The sequence below is a fragment of the Callorhinus ursinus genome, unplaced genomic scaffold (genome assembly GCF_003265705.2).
Source record: "Callorhinus ursinus isolate GAN/ISIS: 27379988/994484 unplaced genomic scaffold, GSC_fseal_2.0 scaffold77, whole genome shotgun sequence".
Lineage (NCBI taxonomy): Eukaryota > Metazoa > Chordata > Mammalia > Carnivora > Otariidae > Callorhinus > Callorhinus ursinus.
In genome coordinates this window covers 4,561,127-4,584,967 of record NW_027397139.1, presented here as the reverse complement: position 1 = coordinate 4,584,967, position 23,841 = coordinate 4,561,127, and the positions used below count along the sequence as shown (strand labels likewise).

The 23,841-nt window shown below is 63.8% G+C and overlaps 2 protein-coding genes across 6 annotated transcripts in view; both read left to right on the top strand.

Moving 5' to 3' along the window:
- ARID3A (AT-rich interaction domain 3A) overlaps positions 1 to 16,515 on the top strand; it is a 30,137-nt gene extending 13,622 nt beyond the window's left edge. For all 5 annotated transcript variants that reach the window (XM_025861183.2, XM_025861182.2, XM_025861181.2 and 2 more), the window contains exons 4-9: positions 8,490 to 8,562; positions 11,599 to 11,782; positions 12,127 to 12,374; positions 14,277 to 14,573; positions 15,249 to 15,347; positions 15,800 to 16,515. In XM_025861183.2, the coding sequence (XP_025716968.1) occupies positions 8,490 to 8,562; positions 11,599 to 11,782; positions 12,127 to 12,374; positions 14,277 to 14,573; positions 15,249 to 15,347; positions 15,800 to 15,975 (1,077 nt within the window). In that variant the 3' untranslated portion in view covers positions 15,976 to 16,515. The remainder of the gene's footprint in view (positions 1 to 8,489; positions 8,563 to 11,598; positions 11,783 to 12,126; positions 12,375 to 14,276; positions 14,574 to 15,248; positions 15,348 to 15,799) is intronic.
- A 6,700-nt stretch (positions 16,516 to 23,215) lies between these two features.
- Positions 23,216 to 23,841, top strand: part of WDR18 (WD repeat domain 18) — a 5,678-nt gene continuing 5,052 nt past the window's right edge. The window contains exon 1 of the mRNA XM_025861216.2: positions 23,216 to 23,435. Within this exon, the coding sequence (XP_025717001.1) occupies positions 23,226 to 23,435 (210 nt within the window). The 5' untranslated portion in view covers positions 23,216 to 23,225. The remainder of the gene's footprint in view (positions 23,436 to 23,841) is intronic.

The following is a 23,841-nucleotide window of genomic DNA, read 5'->3' as shown; positions in this document are numbered from 1 at the left end:
GGTCTTCTGGGCTTGCTCCCCGAGCCTCAGGTTGCACGGTGTCCACGTCTCGCCCTGCCCAGCCCCCACCACCCTCTCTGCCCTGATGCCAGTTGCCCAGGAATGGCAGGCGTCCCCCGGCTGTGCGTGCCTGGGGACAGTCTGTGTGCTTGCCGACGGGGTGCCTGGCTCTGGGAAGGGACATGGGACCAGAAGCCACATAGTCCTCTGCTACCCCCACCGGGAGCCTCAGTTTCCCTGTCTGTAAATCAGGGGCAGGGTCCGAGTGAGTGCCGGCTGTTGCCGTAGTTAATGACCACTTGCAGGTGTCCCAGCAGAGGAGTGGTGGGGTGGGGCGGGCGCCGGCCGCATGCCGCCTGGGGCTGCCCCACCGTCACCGGCTCCCCACACTGAGGGCGACGTTCTAGAGGTTAGGCTTTGGTGGGGCCCTCGGGCTGCTGGCCACCACGGGGCAGACCCCGTCCCTGTGCCCTCAGCTGGGGGTCTGGCAGGGGCCCCCGGGGTCCCTTCCTCTTGACTGCTGGGCAGAGGGTGGGGGGCGGGGAGTAGCCCCCCTGCCTCCTGCCGCGTGCGCAGGCTGGCCCGCGGTGGCAGGACCGGACAGCACTCTGGCTGCACCCCTGTTCAGAGAGCCTGCGCAGGGAGGGGCAGGGAGCTTGCTTCCCAGCCAGGCGGGTCTTTCAGAGCACCTCCCGCCTAGGAGAGTCCCTGCCGGCACCTTCCGGGGCTGCTCAGGGCGTGAGTGCAGGCAGAGACAGATGGTCCCTTTCCGAGGAAACCCCACGAACGGGATTTAAGTTCTGGGGGGCCAGGCCCTGGCCACAGCCCTGGACCCCAGGGCACCGCAAGCCAGCAGCCAGGTGGGACGATTTTGTGCGGTGACCCTTGTATGAAATGCCCCAAGACCGCGAGCAGCAGTGGATTTGTAATGGCTTGGGGCTCAGGGAGAAGATTCTGGATTTTTGGCTTGCCCAGAGAGTGCCAGGGGCTTTAGGGCAGGCTTGCTCCCCAACCCTGAGAGGCTCCACATGGCCTGGGGCACCCAAGTCCATCCAGAGGCACCGAGGGCTCGGTCCCGACTTCCAGTGGTAATGCTCTGCAGTCTGATCTCAGCACCTCTGTGTCCCCCTGTGATGTGGGCTCCCACGTGGACAGTGGTGTGTGTGCTCAGGGCTGGGCCGTGGCTGAGGGGCTCCCATGGGGACGGGAGGCCATCCAGATCTGCGTGTCATCGGCTGCATGGGCCGCCTGCTTCCTGCTTTCTCCCTCTTCCCAGCATTGTCCCTTTGCCACTTTCCAACCTGGGTGCACTCTCGACGTGGGACCTGTGGGCATCCCCCTCTGGGCCTCAGTTTCCCCAGCTGTGACATGGGGCTGGTGGATGACCAGCCTTGTCCGGCCACCAAGGTGATTCCTCCCCTGCCCCCCCAGCTATGCCCTGCACCTCCTTCCTGGATGCTGCAGGCACCCTCGCCCACCTCCTGGGGGACAGTATGGAGGCCCCGGTTACACGAAGGCCGGTTGGGAGAGAGGGGCAGCAGCTGGTCGTCAGGCGCTGGCCCGGCCTTTCACCATCACCCAGAAAGCAGTGCCTTTAAGCTTCAGCTCTGTGTTAGGTGTTGTGACTCGTTTCTGGAGCTTTTTATTAATATCTCTCATGGGCGGGGTGCTGTGTCTTTTCGGAGAGGGACACATGGCCGGCTGGGGTTGCGTGGCCGAGCGGACAGATGTCTCTGCCCTGCCCAGAATCACTTCCCCAATTTCCTGCGAGCCCAGCGGGCCTACCACATCTGTGTGGAGGAGTATGAGCCCGCGCTGACGGGAAATGAAAGGCGGCCTGCCCGCCCGGGCGGGTGCCCCAGGGGTCAGGTGCGCCAGGAGGGCAGCTCGTGGGAAGGGCGTGAGGTCGCATAGACATTGCTTGAGCCCCTACTGTATGCGGCAGCCAGGGACCTCGCCGCCGTGCTCTCTCACTGGATTTCTGCTGTACCCCCTGCTGGCCCGGGGCTCTGTGGGGCACGCTGCGTCCCCAGCACCCAGCGCTGGCCTTGATGTGCAGAAGGGACTCACAGTGGCTGCAAAATGGATTGTCCTGGCCGACCCACACCGCGTGGGCCGACGCAGCTCCCACTCAGCTTCCACCTTCCGAGCTGCGTCCTGGGAGTTTCTGGGACAGAATTTTTCCTCCAGAGCAGAACTCCCCGGGTGCCCAGCCGGGCCCTCCGAGGGCCTGAGTCCTTGCAGCACCGAGGCCTGGTCACTGGCCTCCACTTCCTGATCACGTCATCCCTGCCCCCCGTGTTGGGTAAACTGAGGCTCAGCGCAGACAGGGAGGGTTCCACACCAACCCACCTCCTCCTGAGGCCCCCACTGAGCGCTGAGGTCACTGTGGAGAGAGGGTGAGCCCAGAGCTTTGCCATTTTGGGGCTGTGTGACCTTGGGTGAGGCCCACACACTCTGGGCCTCCCGCCTCGTGCAGCTAGGAGAAGGCATAGATAAGGCACGTAGCATGTCGTTGGCGCTCCACAAAAATGCCCGCCTCAGTTTCCCCAAGTGCACAGTGGGCTGGAGGGGGTGCCGCCCTGCCTGCCTGGCCTCCGGCAGCTGTGGGTGTTTCTGTGAATGGGGGAGGCTGGGGCGGCCCCCAGGGACTCTGTTCCCGGCCCACCTGGGGCCCCAGCAACGGCTCTGCATGCTGAGTCATCTCAGTCGGGAGGGGCTTATGGGGGGGATGGGGCGGGGGCCACGGGGGCAGGAGCTGCTGGGGGGGGACATCAGGGCTGAGCTGTGATGGAGCACGGGCCAAGGAGGCGAGAGCCTGAGCGAGCCTTCTCTCCTTGCTTCCTTCGTTAGTGGGCGCCTGTCATATACCAGGCACCGTGCCCAGCCCCCACAGCCCCCAGCTCTGCCCTTGGGGGCTCTCCTCTGGGTGGGGGAAGACAGGAAAGAAACCGCCCCAGGATGTGCCCCGTGAGGGTGCAGGGGGCCTTATTGGACGTGCTGCCCAGGCCCAGGTGTCAGGCCGGACTGCGGGAAGGGAACGCAGAGGTGAGGCAGGCAGGCTCCAGCTGCAGAGCCCAGCAGGTGCACGGACCCTGGGGCAAGAGCTGGTGGGCGAGCGGCAGAGGGGCTGGTGCGGCGGGAGCCCAGCCAGCGACAGGGAGAGAGGAGGTCAAGGAGCCACGGGGGCAGCCACTGAGGCCTGGAAGGCAGGGAGGCCGGGCTTGCCCGGAGAGCAGTAGGGATCCATGGTCAGCTTGCGAGCAGGGACACAGTGGCATCTGGGTGTAGACAGGCGCGGTCCCTGGCAGGCTGCAAGGAGGAAGTGGCATCTGGCTTACTGTCCTGGCCGCTCTCGGGTGTTTTCAGGGGGCTGGTGGATGGGGATGAAAACAGCCTGTTCTTATCCCAAACCCCAAGGGTGTAAAGACAAGTCAGATGATACCTCCTGTCCTAGCGGCAGGATTCATAAAAATAGCCAAAAGGTGGAGGCAACCTGGCATCCGTGGGCAGGTGGACGGACAAACAGAACGTGTCCCCCACGCAGGGGAGCCTCCCACGGCCGCGGACAGGAGCCAGGCGCCCCGAGGCGCGGCCCCGGGGCCGGACCCCGAGCCCACGACGCGCAGGGAGGGAGCCAGACACCGGAGGCCACGCGGGGTGTGCGTCCACGTGGGTGGCACGTCCGGAACAGGCTCATCCGCGGACGGGAAGGGGGCTCGTGGGGGCCGGGGGCCGGGGGGGGAGACTGCTGATGAAGACGGGGTTCAGAGTGATGGAATGTTCCGGAATCACACGCCAGAAAATGCAGATGCACTTGATGCCACTGAAACACTCACGTTGAGATGGTCAATTCTGTGTAACGTGACTTTCACTCCGATAAACATTTCTTCTCAGGGTTCAGGGTAAAGTAGGCAAATTTAAACACTTGGGGTCCCGGGCCCGCCCGGCCTGCTGGTGGACGCTGACCCCGCCCGGCTCCTCCTCTCACCCCCAGTCCCTTCGCAGACCTGCTCTGAGCACGTCTGGTCCTGGTCCTGGGCGTTTGGAACCTGCTTGTGGCTGTAGAGGACCCGTTTCTGGTTTCCTGTGAGTCGCGTCGGGAAGCCTTCCCGTCCTTGGGCGTCTCTCTGCCTCCTCTTCCTCGGTGGCTTAGAGCTCACCAGCCCCTTCCTTGATTTTTCCTAATTTGGGTTCCTCTCTCCGCCTTGTAAGGACAGCAGCCTCCTCAGGTGGTGCCCTGCGGACTTTGGAGCCGCCTGGGTGGTAGGAGGGGGCCTGAGCAGACACCGTTAAAGGGGCAAAGGTCGGCCCAGGGGCCCTGCCGGCCGGCGGTTGCTTTATAGCCTGGGCCCCTCGGCCTTGGGCTGGATGCCGCCCCCGGGCCCCTGGGACAGGCTGGGAACCGGTGCACTCTTGCCCAGGTGGGGCCTCCCGGCACTGTGACCTCTCGGGGCCCAGTCATGCCTGGGAGGGGGCCCTGGTGGTGCCCTCGCCACATGAACACATCCCCAGGCCAGGCCCCTCTCCTTGCGGGTTAGGGGTGGCCGTGAGGGGCCTTCTCCCCCCATCTTCCATGTTGGCAGGCCGGGGAGAGGGTCCGGTGCCGTGGGTGAGTCACCTGGCTCCCAAGGGGTCTGCTGTCTTCTCTGCGGGGCGGCTGAAGGACCCCCCCACCCCCCAGACACACACACAACTCGGCCGGCTCCGCAGCATGACCCCACTGACCAACGAGGAGTTTCTTAGCAGCCCAGACAAAAATGCTCGTTAGCCACAAACAAGAATTTCCTGTTTGCCCATTCGTGCGCTCGGAGGGTGGGGGGTGGTTATCTGGCCACTACCTGAGCCTTCCTTGCCTTATCTGCCTCCAGCTCACGTGGCCGCATGGGGGGCTGTCCCTCAGAAACCCGCGGGAAGGCCTGGGGGCTGGAGCCGAGGGGGTGGTGGGGACACAGGAGACCGTAGGGCAGGGGGCTCCCGCTCACACTGCTGGGAAGACCTCTCTGGCTGCTGAGTGGGGTGACCAGGGGGGGCTTGGCCCTCCCCACTCTGTGCCTCAGTCTCCTTTTCTGTGAGGTGGGTGGTGCAGGTCTGGGTCAGCCCAGCCTTGGTGATGAGTGGCCCGACACCCTCTGTCGCCCTCAGCCGCAGACGGGCCGAGAGACAGGCTGAGGGGCCTGCGGGGGCGCTGGGCGGGTCCCTGAGACACCAGCGGCTCCGGGGTTGGAGAGGGAGGGCCTCCTGGGCCGGGGAGGGAGGGCGGGGCCCGGGGCCTGGGAGGGAGGGGCTGCCCCACTTCTCGGGTGGAAAACTGGAGGCCTCCAGCCCAGGCTCGCCCATCCACATCCCCCATCCTCGAGGTTCTGCACCCATTTCACAGGTGAACAGACAGACTTGGCCGGCGCCGGGTGGATGCAGGGCGGACCCAGGGTCCCAGGGTAGGAAGTGTCGGGGTGGAGCCGGCCTCCAGCCCCTTCCTCTCCCCCACCCACGCCCCAGCGCAGGATGTCGCTCCCCCAAAGCATGAGCCTTGCGGGGCACATAATGGGTTTGGGAAAGGGTAAGCAGCCCCATCCCCGTGGTGCGCCGAGCAGTCAAGGGCGTCTGTTAAGCAGCTGCCATGTGCCCGGTTGTAGACGTGGGGCCGTGGAGGGACCAGGGAGCAAGAGCGTCCGTAAGCGAGAAAATCGCACGCCACCAGTACATGTGTCCCCCGAGAGAGCAGAGCGCGTGCCGCGGGGATGGGGCGGCAGCTGTGAATCCAACGGGCGGGGGCGCGGCTGGGGACAGTGGTTGAGGAGAGACCAGGCCAGAGGGACCGCCAGGTCTCCCGGAGGTGGGCCTGCCTCTGCGCGCAGCAGCTTCCAGAAGCAGTAAGACGTCTGCAGGGAGGGTCTGCAGACCCTCGGGGGTGCTTGGTGTCATTACTTCAGGCGGGAATCCCGTGATCGGAGCGCCCCGCGTGCACAGCCCCCCGGGGAAATCAGGCTGTAGGCTCAGGTAGCGGGGCTGCCCAGGGAGGGGCTTCCGGAGGGTTTTCCCGTCTCTAGCCGGGGGTTGCGGCTGTGGCAGGCCACCCCTCTCTGCGCCTACCGGCCCACCGTGAGCGGGGCAAGGTTTCAGCCTGAGAACCCAGGCAGGACAGAGGCCCGGGCTCCGCACAGGGTGACCTGGAGCCCTGTGAGGACAGACAGCGGGCCCGCCGGCCCACAGCGGGGGGTCTGGACGCCATCCCCCGTGCCCCCATCGCTCCGGTCTGTCCAGGGCGGGGCGCATCCTGCAGGGGAGCGGAACTTGGGGCCGGAGCCCCATAAAGCGGGGGTGGCCTTTACTGCCCCTTTGTTGCCAGGCTGCAGACTTAAAGCTGCCTCCTTCCCCGGCAGCCGGGGGCCCGGCACATCCCCCTTTATGGCCCCAGACACAATACCCTGGCCCCACGGGGGTCTGGCCGGGCCCTGCCACAGGTCTGTCCACCCACCATTTGGCCTAGGGGTTGACGGCCCCCCACCAAGCCAGCTGCGCCTGCTGCCAGGTCTCCGTCCTGAGCCTCAGTTTCCCCACCTGGAACACGGGTGTCACGGTGGCTCTGGGAGCTCAGGGTGAAGCTGTTGCGTTGATGGCGAGGCACGGCAGGGCGCGGGGAGCACTGCGGTCTCTCTGAGGGCTGGGTCCAGGGAGGGTTCTGGCAGGGTGGACCCCCCATCCCCGCGCGAGGATCTCGTGGGAGATGTTGCTCCTGTCAGGAGGGGCCTGTGGTCACTGAGCCCCACGGGACTCACCATAACAAGGACCACGGACTGTGGTGGGGGGCGGCACTGAAAGCAGCAGGAATCTGTCCTCCCGCATTCTGGAGCCAGAGGTCCGAGATCCGGGGGGGATCGGGGGGTCCTTCCCGTCTCTTCCAGCATCTGGCGTAGCCACATCACTCCACCTCTGCCCGGTCCCTGCGTGGCCTTCCGTGGCCGCGTCTCTCCTTCCATAAGGACACTTGTGGTCGGATGAGGGCCACCCTACCCCGAGTACGACCTCATCTTAGCAGATGACGTCTGCAGAGACCCTAGTAGACAAGGTCGCGTCCAAGGCTTGTGCAGAGGCGAATTTTAGGGCACCTGCCGTCTGGGATCCCACTGAAGCTAAGCAGGTCGGGGCTCGTCGAACGACTGTTCGTTTAGCAGCTGCTGTGTGGTGACCCCGTCTAGACTCTAGTGACAAACCAGACGAAGCCCCCGCGGACGGGCTGACGGGAGACCGACCCGCGTGTAGTCCCGTGTGGCGGGGTGTGTGGGCAGGGGACGGGTGCACGCCCACGGGGAGGTGTACCTGCAGGCCACACGCCCTCAGGCAGGGGGAAGTGCGGGGCCTCCCTGACCACCATAAATCAGCCCAGGAATGCGGCTTGCCGGCCTGGCTGGGGCAGGGCAGAGACAAAGACCCAGCCTGGACCACCCTGGCCTGTGCCGGAGGCCCCACTATGTCTCCGTTCCAGGGTGGGGAAACCCAAGCCCAGAGAGTGCAGGATGGCTGAGGGGCAGCCAGCCCCAGAGACCCTGCGTCCCCAGGCCCCGGGGTTAGGCACAGGAGCTGGGCATTGGTGTGTTCTTGGGCCCTCATGATGGACTGTCCCGGCCGGCTGATTGGTGGTTTCAAGGCCCCCCAGCAGTCCTGACCCCTCTGGGTCTATTCCCCAGGGCTTAATTTGAGGGCTGCTGTTTGCTCCTGGCCCCGCCCCCCAAACTCCACTCCCCACTTAGCTCTGCCGCCTTCCCCCTGCCTGCCCGTTCCTGGGAGCTGAGGATCAGAATGTCCGGGGGCCCCCCAACCGCCAGTGCAGGGACGGGTGAACCCCAGCAGCCAGTGCCCAGGACAGAGTGGGCCGGGAGGCCCTGACGTCCCCAGGCTCTGGACTCATGCCTGCCTCTGGGCCTCAGTTTCCTCATCTGCAAAATAGGGAGCCACCTCTCGGGAGCAAAGGCAAATGTGTGACTCGCGACAGCACCAGGATGCGTCCCCTGTATGGCGATTATCTACCTGGGCGCCGTTTGTCTCGGCCAGACTGTTTCCCCAAGCGACGTGTCCAAGACCCGAGAATGAGGCCTCGCTCGAGTCAGGGGCCCTGCAGCTGTGGTTACTTAGGGAGCCCTCGGACGAGGTGGCCTGGTCCAGCAGGCAGTGTCCTACCGCTGCACGGAGGGAGTGTGCGAAGCAGAGGCAGATGCTGGAGGGGCGCCTGGGGCCCCAGAGCGGGGGGAGCAGCAGGGACCATGGCCTGGAGCCGCCGGGGGGGCCCAACCCTGACGCACCTGGACCTGGGCCCTGCCCTAAACCTCTGTTCTGAGCTGCCTGGTGTGTGGCTCGGTGGCGGCTGCTGCTGGAGATGCACGCGGGGATCGGCGTCCTCCTCTGAAAGCGGGGGTGGGCCCCTTAGGCTCCGTGGGGACGCAGCGCCTGTGCCCAGCTCTCACGCTAACTGACCCGTCCTGACCCCACAGCTCTACGAACTGGACGGGGACCCCAAGAGGAAGGAGTTCCTGGATGACTTGTTCAGCTTCATGCAGAAGCGAGGTAAGGCTGCTCACCGAGAGTCCAGGGGGGGGGGGGGCCCCGGGAAGCGGGCCGGGGGGGGGTGGGGCTGCTTGGCAGTCAGGTCTGATGGGGTAGGTACAGCCGGGAGCATCTAAGGGGTGGGTCCTTGGGTAGGAGGTCTCACGTCCCCAGCCCAGAATTGCCGGCCCAGACCCGTGGTGTGATGGGGTTCCCGCCCCTAAGGCCCCCCGCCACCCCCAGGGTCCCCTGCAGCAGAGCTGGCCTGCAGGGAGCAGGGTGGGGTTTCCGGGAGGGCAGCGGGCACTGGAACAGTAGAAGTTCCTCGAGTTGGCTTCCCGGCCCCGTGGCCCCTGGTGTGAGGTCCAGTCCCAGCCCCTCCCCTGCGCCTACTGGGGCCTCAGTGCCCCTCTCTGTAAGATGGGCCATAAGCAGCTCGCACCGTGTGGCGGCTCCCCAAACGTGCCGAGCGCTGGGCTGCATTTATCAAGCACCAACGGTGTGCCAGGCCCACCCTCGGCCCACCTGGGTCTGGGGTGAGATGGATGCCATAAATGGCCCAGCCTGGGCACAGGGAGCAGGGACTGGTCTGGGTGGGTGTCCTGGTGGGGAAACCGAGACCCAGACACTGGAGGGCATCCGCGGGGTTCAGGGTAAGCCAAGCCCAGAGAGGACCTGGGGCAGCAGGAAGGGCCCCACAGCCCTACCCGTAGCTTCAGCCTCAGCTCAGGGCTGCCACGGGGCAGAGAGATCCGGCTGGACGGACGGACAGGGGGCTTCTAGAGGCACCCGCTGCAGGTGGGGCTGGTCCCTCTGACCAGAGACAGCCCCCTGCCCCCGTGGGAGTTATTGTAACGCTTGCTGTTCAGGGAAGGGAACTGAGGCCCAGGGAGGGGACGTGTCCTCTGAGCCCTGGAGGCAGGAAGGGCCGGGGCCCGGCCAGGGTGGTGCAGGGTCCACTTGGGCCCACTGCAGGGGCTGGCCCTCGGCTGCTTTGTCCAGGGCCCTCTGCATGCCCCTCCCTCCCCAACAGCCTCTGTAAACACAGGCCCCACAGCCCGGAAGGGAAGGAGATGAAAGGGGAGGGGCCGCGGCCGTCCCATTAACCCCTCCGGTGCCGTGCCCAGGCCGAGGAATCCAGACCCGTCCTGGGGTGGGGGCCCCCTCCTTATCGCTGGGAGCAGTCCCAGCCAGGGCTGGCTGCCCACTGTGTGGGCAGAGAGATCCTCCCCCACTCTCTTTATCGACCCATCCACACCTGCCAGAGCCCCCCACCCCCCACCCTGCTGGGGGGCACGGAGCCCCCCATCCTGCCCAAGACTGGGCCTGGTGTCCTGGAGGTTCAGAAAGTAGGGTGAGGTGGGGGGGCCCCAGACACAGCAGTGCAGCCTGTGGGCACTCAGGGCTCTGAGGGTCTGAGTCCAGCCCTGCCTCTCTCGCCAAGCCAGGCTCCCCTGGAGGGCAGGGGCCAACAAACTCCTGTGCATCCCTCAGAACCCAGCCCAAGTCCCCCTCCTCCTTGCTGTCTTCTTGGATGCTCGCCGTCTGTAACGGGCGGCCTCTGGGGCTGAGGGTCTGTGGGGGGCCCCCCACCCCCACCCCCGGACACCGTGTCCGGCATCCCACAAGCCCTTCTTCACTCCAGGCGGAAAGTTCTTTTTTTCCCCACGTCACAAAGTAAAGGCCTCTCAGAATTCTCTGGGGGCTGGGAACACGGGAGGGGTCCTGCCTGCACCCCGCCCTCCTGCTGTTTCCTTGAGGACCTCCCCACCCTTCCTTATCTCCCCCACGGCCCCTGTCCTCCACCGGTGCCTCTCTGCTCTCCGCCCTGCTCCTTCTGTAAACATCCGATCAGGCCTGGCTGCAGAGCAGAGCGCGGGCGCGGGGTCCCCAGAGGATCTTTTGTGTGATTCTTTCTGTTCTGTCCCAGTGCAGAACCCATGCCGGTGTCCCGGGTGGGCCGGGGGCTGGGGGAGCCCCTGACACGGGGGGTTGCTTTTCCCTCTCTGCCTCTTGGGCTGGAAAATGGAATAGGGGAGGGGTGGGGGGTCTGAGCCGCAGCTCCCTCTGCCCTCTCCGGGTGGTCCTCTGTTGGTGGGGGTTTTGAAACCTGGAGGAAAAGGCAGACGTGGCCACGGGTGGCCGGAGGTGGTTCTAGAAGCTCCGGCTCGGGGTGGGGGGGGGGCGGGGAGGACCAGGAGTCAGGGCCCCGGGGGCGCGGGCCAGCTGGGCCGGGCCTTCTCCGGGAGCCGCAGCCTGGGGCCTCCGTTTGCCCATCTCCAGGGGGGCAGTGGCTGTGGCACGGGCCATGAGCACCCGCCATGTGCCAGGCTGATCAGAGCCGGGGACTCTGGGTGACAGGACAGCAGCAGGGGGCCACAGACTGCCCCAGGGTTGCACCGGCAGGGGGAGGTCTGACAGGGGGCTTTTGCACCCCCAGCCAGGAGGTCGCCCCACAGGCCGAGCTGAGGGCCCCGGCACGAGGGGGACAGGGACAGCGGCAGCGGCTTGAGGCTCCCCTGCCCGGGCCGGCCCACCGCCCCCCTCTCTAAGCTGTGGTGGCTGAAGGGAGCTCCTGCCTCCTCCCGGCCGCAAAGCCCCCGGGAAGTGGAAACGGAAGCGGGAAGCGGGAGGGTGCGGGCCTCTGGGAACCGTGCAGTTGTTTCGGCAGCGTGGTGGTGACGCAGGGGGTAGAGCTAACAGGTGAGATCAGCCACGAGCCCAGATCACTGATGGAGAAGCAGGCCTCTCAAGGGGCGGCCCCCCCCGCAGTCCTACCCCCCAGGAGACGCAGGGCCGCATCAGGAACGTCTGCTGTAGTCACGATGGGGGTGGGGGGCCACCGAGGAGGTGGGGCCAGGGACGCGGCTCCGCATCCCCAGCGGCCGGGATGCCCCCCAGAGAACAACCTGCCCCGGTGTCCCCGTGTCAGGAGAGACCCCTCTCTGGACGGGCACGTCAGCCACAGCCACAGACTGTCTGTCTGCTGCGCGTGGGGCTCTGGTCCCCCATGGCAACACCCCCAGCTCACCTGCGCTCCCTGCCCCTCCCCTGCAGGGACGCCCGTGAACCGCATCCCCATCATGGCCAAGCAGGTGCTCGACCTGTTCATGCTGTACGTGCTGGTGACCGAAAAGGGCGGCCTGGTGGAGGTCATCAACAAGAAGCTATGGCGGGAGATCACCAAGGGCCTCAACCTGCCCACGTCCATCACCAGCGCTGCCTTCACCCTGCGGACCCAGTGAGTGCCCGCCATGGCCCGGGGCAGGGGAGGCGTTCGGGGCGGCCATGGAGGAGCCCGGGGTGCGGTGGCCGCGGACCCCAGAGGTGGTCCTCACACCCGCAACATCAGGTGGGGTGTGAGGACTACTTCGGCTCTGGGGTTACCTGCTTGAGTATGAGGGATCAGCAAGAGGAGCCCTGGGGGCCGGGGACGTGTCCTGGGGCGGGCGCCCAGCCGGGGGGCAGCCGGAGTGCAGGCCGCAGGTCTGAGGCCGCGGAATGAAGCTGGGCGGTGGCGTGTGTGTGGCGGGGGGAAACGCGAGGTGTCCCGGTGCCATCCTAACCCCCTGCCCCTGCGCACAGATACATGAAATACCTGTATCCCTATGAGTGTGAGAAGCGCGGCCTCAGCAGCCCCAACGAGCTCCAGGCCGCCATTGACAGCAACCGGCGGGAGGGCCGGCGCCAGAGCTTCGGGGGCTCTCTCTTTGCCTACTCGCCGGGCAGTGCCCACGGCATGCTGTCCTCACCCAAGCTGCCCGTGCCCTCCCTGGGCCTTGCCACCAGCACCAACGGCAGCTCCATCACCCCCGCTCCCAAGATCAAGAAAGGTGAGAGCCGCACGCGCCTGGGGCCTGACCTCAGCTCCGCGCGGGCCGGGCTCTCTGACCCCGGTGGGGACACCGGTGGGGTGTCCGCGCGGGCCGGGCTCTCTGACCCCGGTGGGGACACCGGTGGGGACACCTTTCCCCCTCCAGGTAACAGGACGCTGAACCCCAGCGTTGGCACAGCAGAGGGGCCTCCGTCCGCCGGTGCTATGTCCGCGGCAGACGTCACTAGCTGATGGCCGTTTCCCAGCCCCGTAGGGGGCAGCCGTCGCTAATGGGTGGTCCCGCGCCAACACAGGCATTAGAGAGCGAGCATGGTCTTCCCAGCCCGTGCCCATGGCAGACGTGACCAGTCGACCGCTGTCCTCCCGGCCCGCACAGTGCCCGTGTTGCCGACTGAGCCCCGTAGTCTTTCCTGATCCGCGGCTAAGGAATTCCCGTATCATTGGCCCAGGGCTCGGCCTGTGGGGGACCGTGTTCATTGCCCCGTAGGTTCTTCCAGTCCCTCGCCCCTGGCAGACATCATTAGCCGATTGCTCTATTCTTTCCCCTGTGAGGGTTCGAACGTTCTCCGCACGCCGCCTGGCAGGAGCCACGACCCTGTGGCCTCCCAGGCCGACCTTTCACCCATCCGTGGCTTGGTGCCTCCTGCTGCGGACCGTGGGGAAAGTTACCCTGTGTCTGTAGGTTCGTAGAAGTGGGGGGCCTGCCATGCATCCGTGCCCAGCGGTCAGTGGGCCCAGATTTCAGGGGTCCGCCAGGGAGCCCCCTGCCCGTGGCCGGGGTCACCAGTCGGTGACAGCCTTCCGTCCCGCGGAGCCACTGAAGCCTTCCTAACACAGAAGCGCCAACAGCACACGTGGGCACGCGGCCTCAGGCTGAGTCGCCCGAGTGTCCGTTTCTCCTCCGCCACACGGGCTGTGACCCCCTATCCTCTGGGGTGGCCTGAGGATCCAGGGTGATCCCCACAGTGTAGACTGGTCGGATCCGAAGCGAATGGGGTCTTCCTAACCCACCGGCTTATTCAGTCCTCTGAGGACCTCAGTTTACCCACCCCACCCCTGGGGAGCTCCGGCGGTGCCCACGAGTGGTTGTCAGCCATCCACGGTGCGTGAGGCCCCGCGCTGGAGCGGGGGAGAGGGTGGTGGGTGGGAATGAGCGTTTCCTGACGGGAGGGAGCCAGGAGGCGCTACGTAGCCGTGGAGGGCCCGCGCTGATGGGTCCAGGGGGCATCCGAGTGCGACCAGAGGAGGGGGTCAGAGCGGGGAGCACCGCAAAGCCTCCAGCCAAGGGCCCGGCACAGGCAGGGGAGGCCGCGCCAGGCAGCAAGGGAAGGACACGGGGGGGAGCAGTTGGGGGAAGAAGAGACAGCAGGTCACAGTGGGACACATTCCTACCACAGAGGAGGGGAGTGGGTGGGAGCTGGTCCTGGAGCTGAGCTGCCCGGGTTCGAGTCCCAGCTCTGCTCCTGCGGCTCTGTGGCCTCGGCAAAGCCGTTCCCGCCAGGAGCTTGGGCTCCCTCAGCCGTGAAGTGGGGGTGGGAGCGTGGGGCCGGTCTGGGGTCGTTGAGACGGCCCCTCGAGCCGGGCCGTGTTGAGCGCGTGAGGACGCGTGGGGAGGCCTCGCTGCTCTCGCCAGTATCGGCCGTGACACACGCTGTCTCAGTCTCTCGGGAGAACGCCCGCGGTGAGCACAGCTGTGCCAATGACGGTGTTACGGCCACGGTGGTTTCCAGCACCGGGCTGACCTCAGAAAGGGTCCTCCAGCACCCCTGTCTGTCCCGGAGCCTGTCCGCTTTCCCGGAGAGGGCGTGCACGCCCCGCGCCTTCCTGCCCCGTGCAGGAAGGCAGGACCAGGCTCCTCCCGTGTCCATCTGGCCACCAACTCCTCTTCTCTCCCGTCTAGAGGAGGACTCAGCCATCCCTATCACGGTCCCCGGCCGCCTGCCGGTCTCCCTGGCAGGCCACCCCGTGGTGGCAGCCCAGGCGGCGGCCGTGCAGGCGGCAGCAGCCCAGGCAGCCGTGGCCGCACAGGCAGCTGCCCTGGAGCAGCTGCGGGAGAAGCTGGAGTCCGGGGAGCCTCCTGAGAAGAAGATGGCCCTGGTGGCTGACGAGCAGCACCGCCTCATGCAGCGAGCACTGCAACAGAATTTCTTGGCCATGACAGCCCAGCTGCCGATGAGCATTCGTATCAACAGCCAAGGTACCAGCCCAGCGCGCCCAGACCCTCCCTGCTTCCTGCCCGTGTAACAAAATCAGGGCCTCGTAGTCAACATATGTAAAGAGTGCCCACAAATCAATAAGAAAAACAAAGATAAAACGAATTAAATAAACAGGCAGCAGTGGCTGGTAGAAAATGCCCATGGAAAGCCGAGTTGGGGGTCCACACGCTAACAAGGAGCTACCGTTTTTCAGCCATCAGAGTTTGATGATATCAGATGTTGGTTGGGTTACCCAACCAATGTGCCCACTGAGTCCTGCTGGTGGGAGTGTAAACAGGTGACAGTTTGGCACTCTCTTTTAAAATAGACAGCATTCTTGCCCTGTGAGCCAGTGATTCCGCTTGGTATCTCCAGCAAAGCTACAGTGCGGACGCTTCATCAGTACGGGGTGGAGCTAGTCGAGTCCAGACCACTCTGTGGCTGTTCAAAACAACGGGATGATTTGGGGTATGCTGACGTAGCTTAAGACTTACCATCACGAGAAGAGCAAATTTTAGACAAATGCGTTCTTCTCCAACAAATATTTATTGAGCGCCTACCGTGTGTGCCGGTGACAGACACAATCCACAGCTTGGTGGGTGGTGGTGGGTGGACAGGAGCAGGGCCTCGCCCACAGGTGCTTGTGACTGCAGCCGGCGGTGTTTCTTCTCCCACAGCCTGCGAGAGCCGCCAGGACTCTGCCGCGAACTTGAGCAGTCCCAACGGCAGCAACAGCATTAGCATGTCCGTGGAGATTAACGGGATCATGTACACAGGTAGGACCTGCCGGGCCCCATGCCGTCCTTGAGCGCTCGTCTCCCTGTTCGTAACTCAGGAGCCCCGGGTGCCCTCCGCCCGGCAGGGCTCTGCCCTCAGGAGACCAGAGTGAGGTAGTCCACGTGGCGCACTTAGCACGGTGCTCAGCACATGGCAAGGGCCCCAAAGCACATAACTTTGTTCCGTTTCTCCTACGGCCAGTGGTGTTCCTTCTAAAACACCGCGTGGCCAGCCAGTAGCTGGCATAGGCCACCAGGAGGCGCTGTGGACACCGAGCAGCTTGGTTGCTCAGTGAAGGCGACTCCAAGGGACGGAGAAGGGACCTGTGGCCGCCATGGGCCGGCAGCTCCCTGGGTGACTGTGCAGGGGGTCCGTACCCAGGGCGTCCCGTGGGCCTGCCATGTAATCTTTTCAACTACATGATGTGTTTCTCCTCCTGTCCTCGCATTAGGAGTGCTGTTTGCTCAGCCACCGGCGCCCGTACCACCCTCAGCGCCCAGCAAAGGCGGTGGTCCTGGCAGCCGGGGAGGGAACAGCGGGACCAGCAGCAGCGCGGGCAGCCAGGCCGGGCCGGCGGGGCTGTCCACGCCTCCCACATCTTCTACCTCAAATAACTCATTGCCTTAACCGCACCACTCCCCACCCGCCACCCCCACCCCAGGAGCCTGCCTGGGCGGGGGGGCGGGGTCGAGGTGGGCCACGCAGGGGCCGGGACGGCGGAAGATACGGGTGGGGAGGGGGGTTATCCACGAAGGAGCCACAGCTAACGCCAAAAAGAAAAGAAAAAAATATATACATATATATATATAAAGAAAATTTAATAAAACAGGGGAAAACCAAGGAACACTTGAATTACTCAGGTTCGGACATTCAGAGACGTGAATTGCGAGAGCAGCGAAGGAAATCGGAAGAGAGAGGGGCACGTGTTTCCGAGGGCTGCAGCCCTGCTGGACCAACTGACTGGGGTCTGGGGTCTGTGTGGCCGATCCTGTTTACCTCATACATCTCTGCACTGTGTGTTTTCATTTTTTGTCTGTTTTTTTCCCCTTTTTTCCCCCATTCATCACACACCACCACACCCAGCTCCTTGTGTTGAATGAAACCCCTGAGCCAAGATCAGCTGAATTTTTTTTTTCTTGTTGCTTTTGGGAACTTTTTTTTTTTTTTTTTTTTTTTTTAAGAAACAGTGATACTCAAGATCTATAAGGCTTTTAAGAGGTTTCGGGGCTTTGTTTTGTAAATAATCTATTTTATTCTTGGGGGAGGAATCAAACCTTAGGAAAAGGATATATATATCTATATATTTGTGTTCATTCAGGGAAACTGGACTTGAAAAAGCAAAAAAAAAAAAAAACCCACAAAAAAAACAACAAAAAAAGAAAAAAATAGAAAAAGAAAAGAAGTAATACCCTTCCTATTTTCCCACGACTGGTTTGGGTTCCTGTGTGTGCTCCCTGTGCTGCAGTGGGTCTAGCTGGCAGGCGCAGGACGCGCCCTGGGCCAGAGCCAGGACCGGTGATGAACTCAGGTGCTACGGGTGGGGGCAGACCGGGGCTACCCGGGGTCCTTTTTTCCCTCCTGCCAGAGACTGGAAGTCTTAACTAGGGAGGAGGTCGGGCTGGATGAAGGGCCCTGGGCGTGGGAGGGGGCTCCACCTATCGGCGGCCCCCAGGCTCCTGTCTCAGGGATGAATGTGGCCTGGGGGTGCTTCTGGGGGGGGAGGGCTGCTCTGGGAGATTATCAGTACCGGGGGATGGGGTGAGCCGGCCTTAGCTCAGGGCGAGGTTTTTGGGGCCACGGCATCCTGAACAGCCCCCGCTTCCATTCTCTTCTCCTTAACTTTGTCCCTTCCTTCTCTCTCGGCCCCGTTTGCTTGGGGTCACAGCTGCCCGCGGTCACTAAAGTAGCTGGAGGCTGCACCCGTCTCTGCACAACCCTTCCTCCTGGTTAGAAGGTGGGTGTTGGGGGGCTGGACACGGCTGGTGGGAGGTTATTCCAGGGGCTGGCGGTGGTCCTGGTGAGGCAGCACCGTCTGCCCTAAGGCCCAGGCGGGTGGGGGGCTTTCTTGGCGCCCGCTGGGTCCCCGTGGACCCGGTCGTGTTGGGTAGTGCTCCTCACGCTGCCCAGTGGGATTTTTGTGGGGAGGGGGGCACTGACTCAGCTGTTCCCAGGGTGAGCCTGCATTCTCTAATTGGGCTCAGGAGCCCGGCCTAACGAGGGGGAGGGCAGCACCAGCCTCCCCCCTTCCCTGATGGACCAGGCATCCTCCCCCTGGGAGACCCGAGGAGGGAGGGTCCTGGGCCCCCAAGGCTGGGTTTTCCTTTGTGTGGGGCTGTGCTGTGTCTTTGGACTGTCTCCGGGCCCTTGACACCCCCACCCCCAGCCTTCCAGGAGCGGGGTCTCCTCGCTGCTTTTCCTTCTGGAAGGTTCTGCCCTTCCTTCTCTGGCGGCAGCAGCACAGTCATGGTGGGAGGGGACCTCTTTGTCCCCAGGCACAATCCGGCTCCACACACAGAAGCCCCCCCGCCCCCCGCCCAGTCCTCTCACCCCAGCCTGACCTGTGGGCGCCCCGGCCGGAGGCCTTCAGGTTCCCCCGGTCTTGCCCTTGTTGGGGGGGTTGTCTGCAGCATGTTTCTTTCTACCTCAGGCCTGACTCTTAATGCCAAACCCCGTGCCCTGGCTCTCCTCTCGCCCCACCCTCCCCATGGGGCCCCTCCACCTGGAAGGCCCGTAGGCCCGCTTTGTTCGTGTGTGTGCGCACGGCTGTGTGTGCGGACCCGGTGTTGTGTCGCGGGTCGATGTGGCCTCCCGGATGTAACTCAGGGTGTGGCCTGCTGTTCAAGTGATGATTGTAGGGGACAGGTGGGGGCGGGGCATGGGGCCCAGAACCCCCCCCACCCCCGCCCCGGGTCCGGGCTAGCCAGGGGGCGGCTGTGCTGGGGGGAGCCCACCTGCGCTGGGAACACGAGCAGGGTCCTCCCCCGCCTCTGCCTTCGGTGCCCCATCCAACCCCCTGCCCGCCCCGTCCCTGGGGCTTAGGGAAGGGGAGGCTTTCTGGGGTGCACATCAGCACCCCTTATGCAAACCCCGGTGTGCATGGACGGGGGCAGCTGTCTCTGCCCTGGCTTCTGTGCTGGTCCTTCCCAAGCGGGCTCTGCTGCGAGGCGAGGGCGGAGACCCCAGACTCAGGGTGGAGAGGGGCCCGCTGGGGCGCCCCTGAGCTGGGGGCTGGGCGTGCAGGGTGGGACGGCGGGTTACTTTCCGTAGTTCGGCATTTGTACACCCACTTTCCCATTTTTACCACTTTTTGCATTTTTCTCTTGGCAACCATGAATTCAGCCTTTCATTCCTGACATGTGAAATTTCAGCTTCTCTGGTGTTCGTCAGACGGCGCGGGTACTGCGCCGGCACTCAGGTTAAAGTGAAAAAAACTTTAAAAAAAAAAAAGGTTTAAACGACTCTACCTCTGGCCGGGCCTGGCCTTGTTGCCCTGGCCAGGGCGGCCTGTACCGATTTCAGTTTTTGCAGAACATTCAGGTAATAAAAGGGGGAAAAAAAAAAAAAAAAACAAAAAAAACAAAAGACCAAAAAAAAGAAAAAAAACAAAGAAGAAAAAAAAGGTGTGTGATTTTGAAATTTAAAAGAACACTGAAAGTTTACATTTTATAACATTATTATGCAGATTGTATTTAAACTTCAGAAATATTTAAGACAATTGTAACCCTGTAAAGCTGATGAGATATTAAAACAAGACAAAACACTTCTGACTTTTAACAGAAAATGCCTCCTGTGGTGGTTTTTTTGGGTGTGTCTGGGTCCCAGGGGCGGTGGGCCCAGGGTCCGTGACCCCTCCATCCTGCAGCAGGGACGGCGGCCAAGGGACAGGCCCTGGGTCTTCGAGTGGGTGTGTGTGTGGCCATCACACGTCCGGGGGCCTTGGTGCAAAGTGTCTGTTTAGGGATTTGGGGAGAACAGAGGTGGCAGAGCCAGGGGTGCCCTAGCCTGTCCCCCAGCCCCTCGGCTAGGCCTCCTGCCTTCTGATGCCACTGTCAACTCTGAACCCAAGCCCCTGGGGTATGTGGTCTGCCCCCTGCCCCCTCCTCACTGGGCCTTCCTCTGGGTCTCGGCAAGAGCTCTTTCCCACTGCCTGGATCGTCCTTTCCCTGTGTGCCGGGCAAGCCCCTTGTCACCCTCTGTGACACGGAGTCATGTGTGTGCTTCGTCCGTTCCTGTGCCCCCTGGGCTCACCCCCTCAGCTCGGCACGCTCCATGACCCGACATGGCAGGAGAGGGGCACCTGAAGAAAGCCCCCACCCCACCGTCCCACCGGGCCTTCTGCAGCCTTCTGAGACAGGGACCCAGCCTGCGCCCCCCAGCAGCCTTCCCACTGGGGTCTGGCTCACCTTTTCACATTTTACGATTCAGTAGGTGTAGCCCCAAAGTGGCCCCCGCCCTTTTATCCAGGAGATAAAGGAAAAATAATTTTAAGAAGGAAAATGGCTCTCGGGCTGCAGTTTGCAACCCCTGGGCTCAGCGTATTTGGAAGGGAAACCCTGTGTTCTCTGCCTCCAAACCCAAACCACAGCAGCACTGCAGAATTTGGGCTGGAAGAGATTTTCTGGGGTGTCTAATCCATTTACCCTCGGACCAACCCCCCCCACAGAGTGTGTGATGGGCTCAAGGTCAGCTTGGCTGGACCGAGGGCAGGCCCAGCCTCCTGCCATCTGGCTCCCCTACCACCAGGTCCGGCCCGGGCCAGCCCCGGCCAGTCGCTCCCGCCTGGGTCAGCCCCCAAGGCTGCACTAGGAGTGAGGGAGAATCAGCTGCCCCTGCTGTCACAGCCAGGGGGTTCCCACGCGCCTCCCGTGGCCCATTTCATCCACGGCATTTCCACTCCTGTCAAACGAGTCGGCTGCGTCTTGGTTCCAGTGTCCATGGGCCTTGGGGGACCAGGAGAGGTCAGAGGGCCGGTGGCTCCACCCGCCTCTCAGGGCTCTCTCCTCCCGCCCCAGAAGATAAAGGAAAAATGATTTAAAAAAAGGAGAATGGCCCTTTCTTGCAAACTGGCTCAGCCAGTCCACATCTTCATTCCTCCGCTGAAGAGGCCCAGAGTGGGGGCAGGAGGCCCTGAGGTCACACAGCCCCAGGGGCACCAGGGAGGGTTCAGCAACCCCCCCCCCACGGCCCTCCCTCCCGGCTTCCCAGAGCCCATCAGCTTCTGCCTCCTGGGCTTCGGAGCTTGTGCGGAGGCCCGAGGAGGCTCCGGGAGGGAACATTCAGAACCTGATTAGCAGAGCTGAGGGAGCCTGCAAGGAGCCAGGGTTTGGAGCCACGGCCCGAACACGGAGAGGGTTTTCACCTGAGTCACCCTCCTTCCGTCCTATCGTTGGTGCACATGACGGGGGCTGCCCCCGAGGAGGAAGGTGGCCCTGGGCTGGGACGCCAGAACGGTGGGGTCTGCTCTGGGTCTTCACTGTGTCCCCACTGCCCGCAAAAAGGTGCTCAATAACGGAAAAAGAATAAACGAAGAATTCAGGGCTTAGACTCGGGGGGGAGGGAATGTGTCTGTGCCTCAGCTTCCCCCATCCTGCTTCTGCTGCTACAGCCACACCCTCCCAGCCTTGGATTTGGGACCAGGCACCCACCCCGCTAGCACCAAGGAGGTCTGGCGACTGGGTGGTCCTAGACGCCCCCCAAAGTGTGGCTGTTGTCCTGCTCTCTTCTGACACAACTGGTCTGTCCTCATTCCACGCTCGCTGGGCTGGGGGTGGGGTGACCTCTGACCTCCTGGGAGGAACGCCGAACGCCGGGGAAGGAGGCCTGTGAGAGGCCAGGACTGCCATCCAGCTGTGCTTCCCGGCGCGGCGCCTGCCCCTGCTGGAGTGCCCACCACCAGCACACTCTGGGCACCAAGCTTACAAACCCATGACCCACCTCTGCTGCGCCTGCCCCGTGTCCTGGCATCCGGGAACTTGGAAACCTCCAGGCCTCCCGGAAGCAGAGACAGACCCAGGACCCAAATTCCACGGCTGTGGGGAAACCACAGTGTCCCTGTGGTGCATGTGGGGAAACTGAGGCCCAGAGCTTCTCCGTGATTTGCTCCACAGCTCAGAAGTGCAGATTCAAGTCCCGAGTTAGTCTTTAGAACAAAGGCCGCCTGGCCACCTGGGCCCACTCCTAGGAGCCACACGGCATGGTCATTCTCAAACAGCATTCCACAGAGCGCCAGGGGTTCAGGATTCAAAGAAAGGTGTGATTTTGGGAAACCCATGTTTGGAAAGTGTAAGTTAGCATTCCCAGTGTTTTGTTTTTCTTATTTACACTTTAAAAACATTTGAGGATGTGGGGGCATCAGCTGGTTCTGGGGGTGGAAATCAGGAACTCTTGTTTCTACCCGCAACCTGTCTTTGAACCAGGAAGCCCCGCCTGAGTGTCCCCATCTGGCAGCTGCTGGGGGCTTGCACACTCAGCTCTCCGCAACTTACACGAGTCCCTAAGTCTCTTATGCCCCCTCACCCACCGCAGGATGAAATAAAATCCAGGCTCCCCACTGTCTGACAGGCCCTGCATTGCCCAGCTCCACCCTCCAGGGTCGGCCTCAGGGCCTTTGCACATTCCTCTGCCCACCTCGCTCTCCAAGTCGTTAGTTCCCTGCTCAAGCGACACCTGCTCTGGGAAGCCCCTCCTCCAGACCCCCAAACGAGGCAGGCCCCCGTGACACCCCTCCCTCCCCATAACTGCTCCTGCCGCGGCCGCTCCGCGGGGCCAGCATCCGTGGCATAAGCCTCTTCCGGGTCCGGCCTCCCGGTCGGAGGCTCGCGCCTGCCACCCGGCGGCCGAGGCTGGGGCTGCGGATTCCCTGCGCCCCCCGCCACCGCTCGGGGACTCGTTCAGGCGGTTGTCCACCCGGCCTCTCCTGGACCGCGGCGCGGGGCCGGGGGACCCCCGAGCTCCGTCCTCCTCTGGGCCGGCTCGCGCTCCCGCGAGCCCCCGGCGGCTTGGGAGGGGGGCTTCGGGCGCGGTGGAAGGCGCCCCCGCACCCCGCAACGCCGCCCGCGGGGCCGCGGCTCGGGACAGTCACGCGATCTCCCCTTCCGAGTGGATTCTAACTTGTCCGCGTTTTTCACAGACGCTGTTTTGAGACACGGCCTGGGGCCGGCGGCTGTGACCCGAGGACCCCGCGCGGCCTGCACCAAGTTCCCGAAATGAAAGAGGCGCCGGGGGAGGCGGGCGGGGGGTCCGCGAGCATGCGGCTAGCTCTGTCCGGCACGTGTGCAAGGCATTACCGAGGCCTGTGCGTTGGCCCTTTATTATTTGCACATTAAAAAATAAAGGGATCGGAGGAGAGGAGGGGCGCCTGGGCGGCTCAGGTCATGGTCCCGGGGTCCTGGGATCGAGCCCCGCATCGGGCTCCCTGCTCGGCGGGAAGCCTGCTTCTCCCTCTGCCGCTCCCCCTGCTTGTGTTCCCTCTCTCGCTGTGTCTCTCTCTGACAAATTAAAAAAAAAAAAAAAACCTAAAAAAAAAAAATAAATAAAAATAAAGGCATCCGAGAGGGTAGGTCACTCGGTGAAAAGCGCCCAGCGGAAACGGCCACGCCAGTCCTGCAGGCTGCAGGTCTCCACAACTACTTGGGGGCGCGGCCTCACCCCAAGATCCCCAGCCAGGCGTGAGCCCCCCGACTCGCCGCCGGGCGGCGGAGGAGGCCCAGGGCGCAGGGGAGCCCCCGCTCGCAGCACGTGGTAAGCGCCGGCCGCTCGCGCAGCGGCCCCGGGCGGCGCAACGTGGGCGGCGCTACGTGGGCGGCGCTCTAGCCCCGCGGCGCAGCGGCCCGAGTCTCGCCGGCGTGACGCACTTCCGGGGCGTGGCAGGCGGCAAGATGGCGGCTCCCATGGAAGTGGCCGTGTGTACGGACTCGGCGGCCCAGCTGTGGAGCTGCGTGGTGTGGGAGCTGCATTCGGGCGCCAATTTGCTCACGTATCGCGGCGGCCAGGCCGGACCCCGCGGCCTGGCGCTGCTCAATGGCGAGTACCTGCTGGCGGCGCAGCTGGGCAAGAACTACATCAGCGCCTGGGAGCTGCAGCGGAAGGTGCGGCGGCGCGCACCCGGCCCGGGTTTCGGGGAGAGTGCGCGGGGCGCCCGAGAGTGGGGTCCGGGGAAGGGTCGGGGGGGGCAGCACGCCCCCTGAACCGGGGTGGGGATGGGGCGTCTCGGTTAGGGTGTGCTGCGCTTGCGTGGGTCTAGGGGCGTTTTGGAGGCTGGAGGCGCGCGCTGCGCACGCGCAGGGCTGAGGTTGGGCTCCTTGGGGAGAGTGGGGTGCGGGTCTTTGGGGCAACCGTTCTTGAGGGGCTGGGGAACTGGGGAGAGCCCTTGGGGTGCGAAATTTAATTAAAGGGAGGACTCTCATTTTTGGAGTTCCGTGGGTCTCTTGGTCTTGGTGAATGTCCGAGGCCCGGGAGGGTCATGCATTTATTTCCCCCAAAGGGAGTACTGCC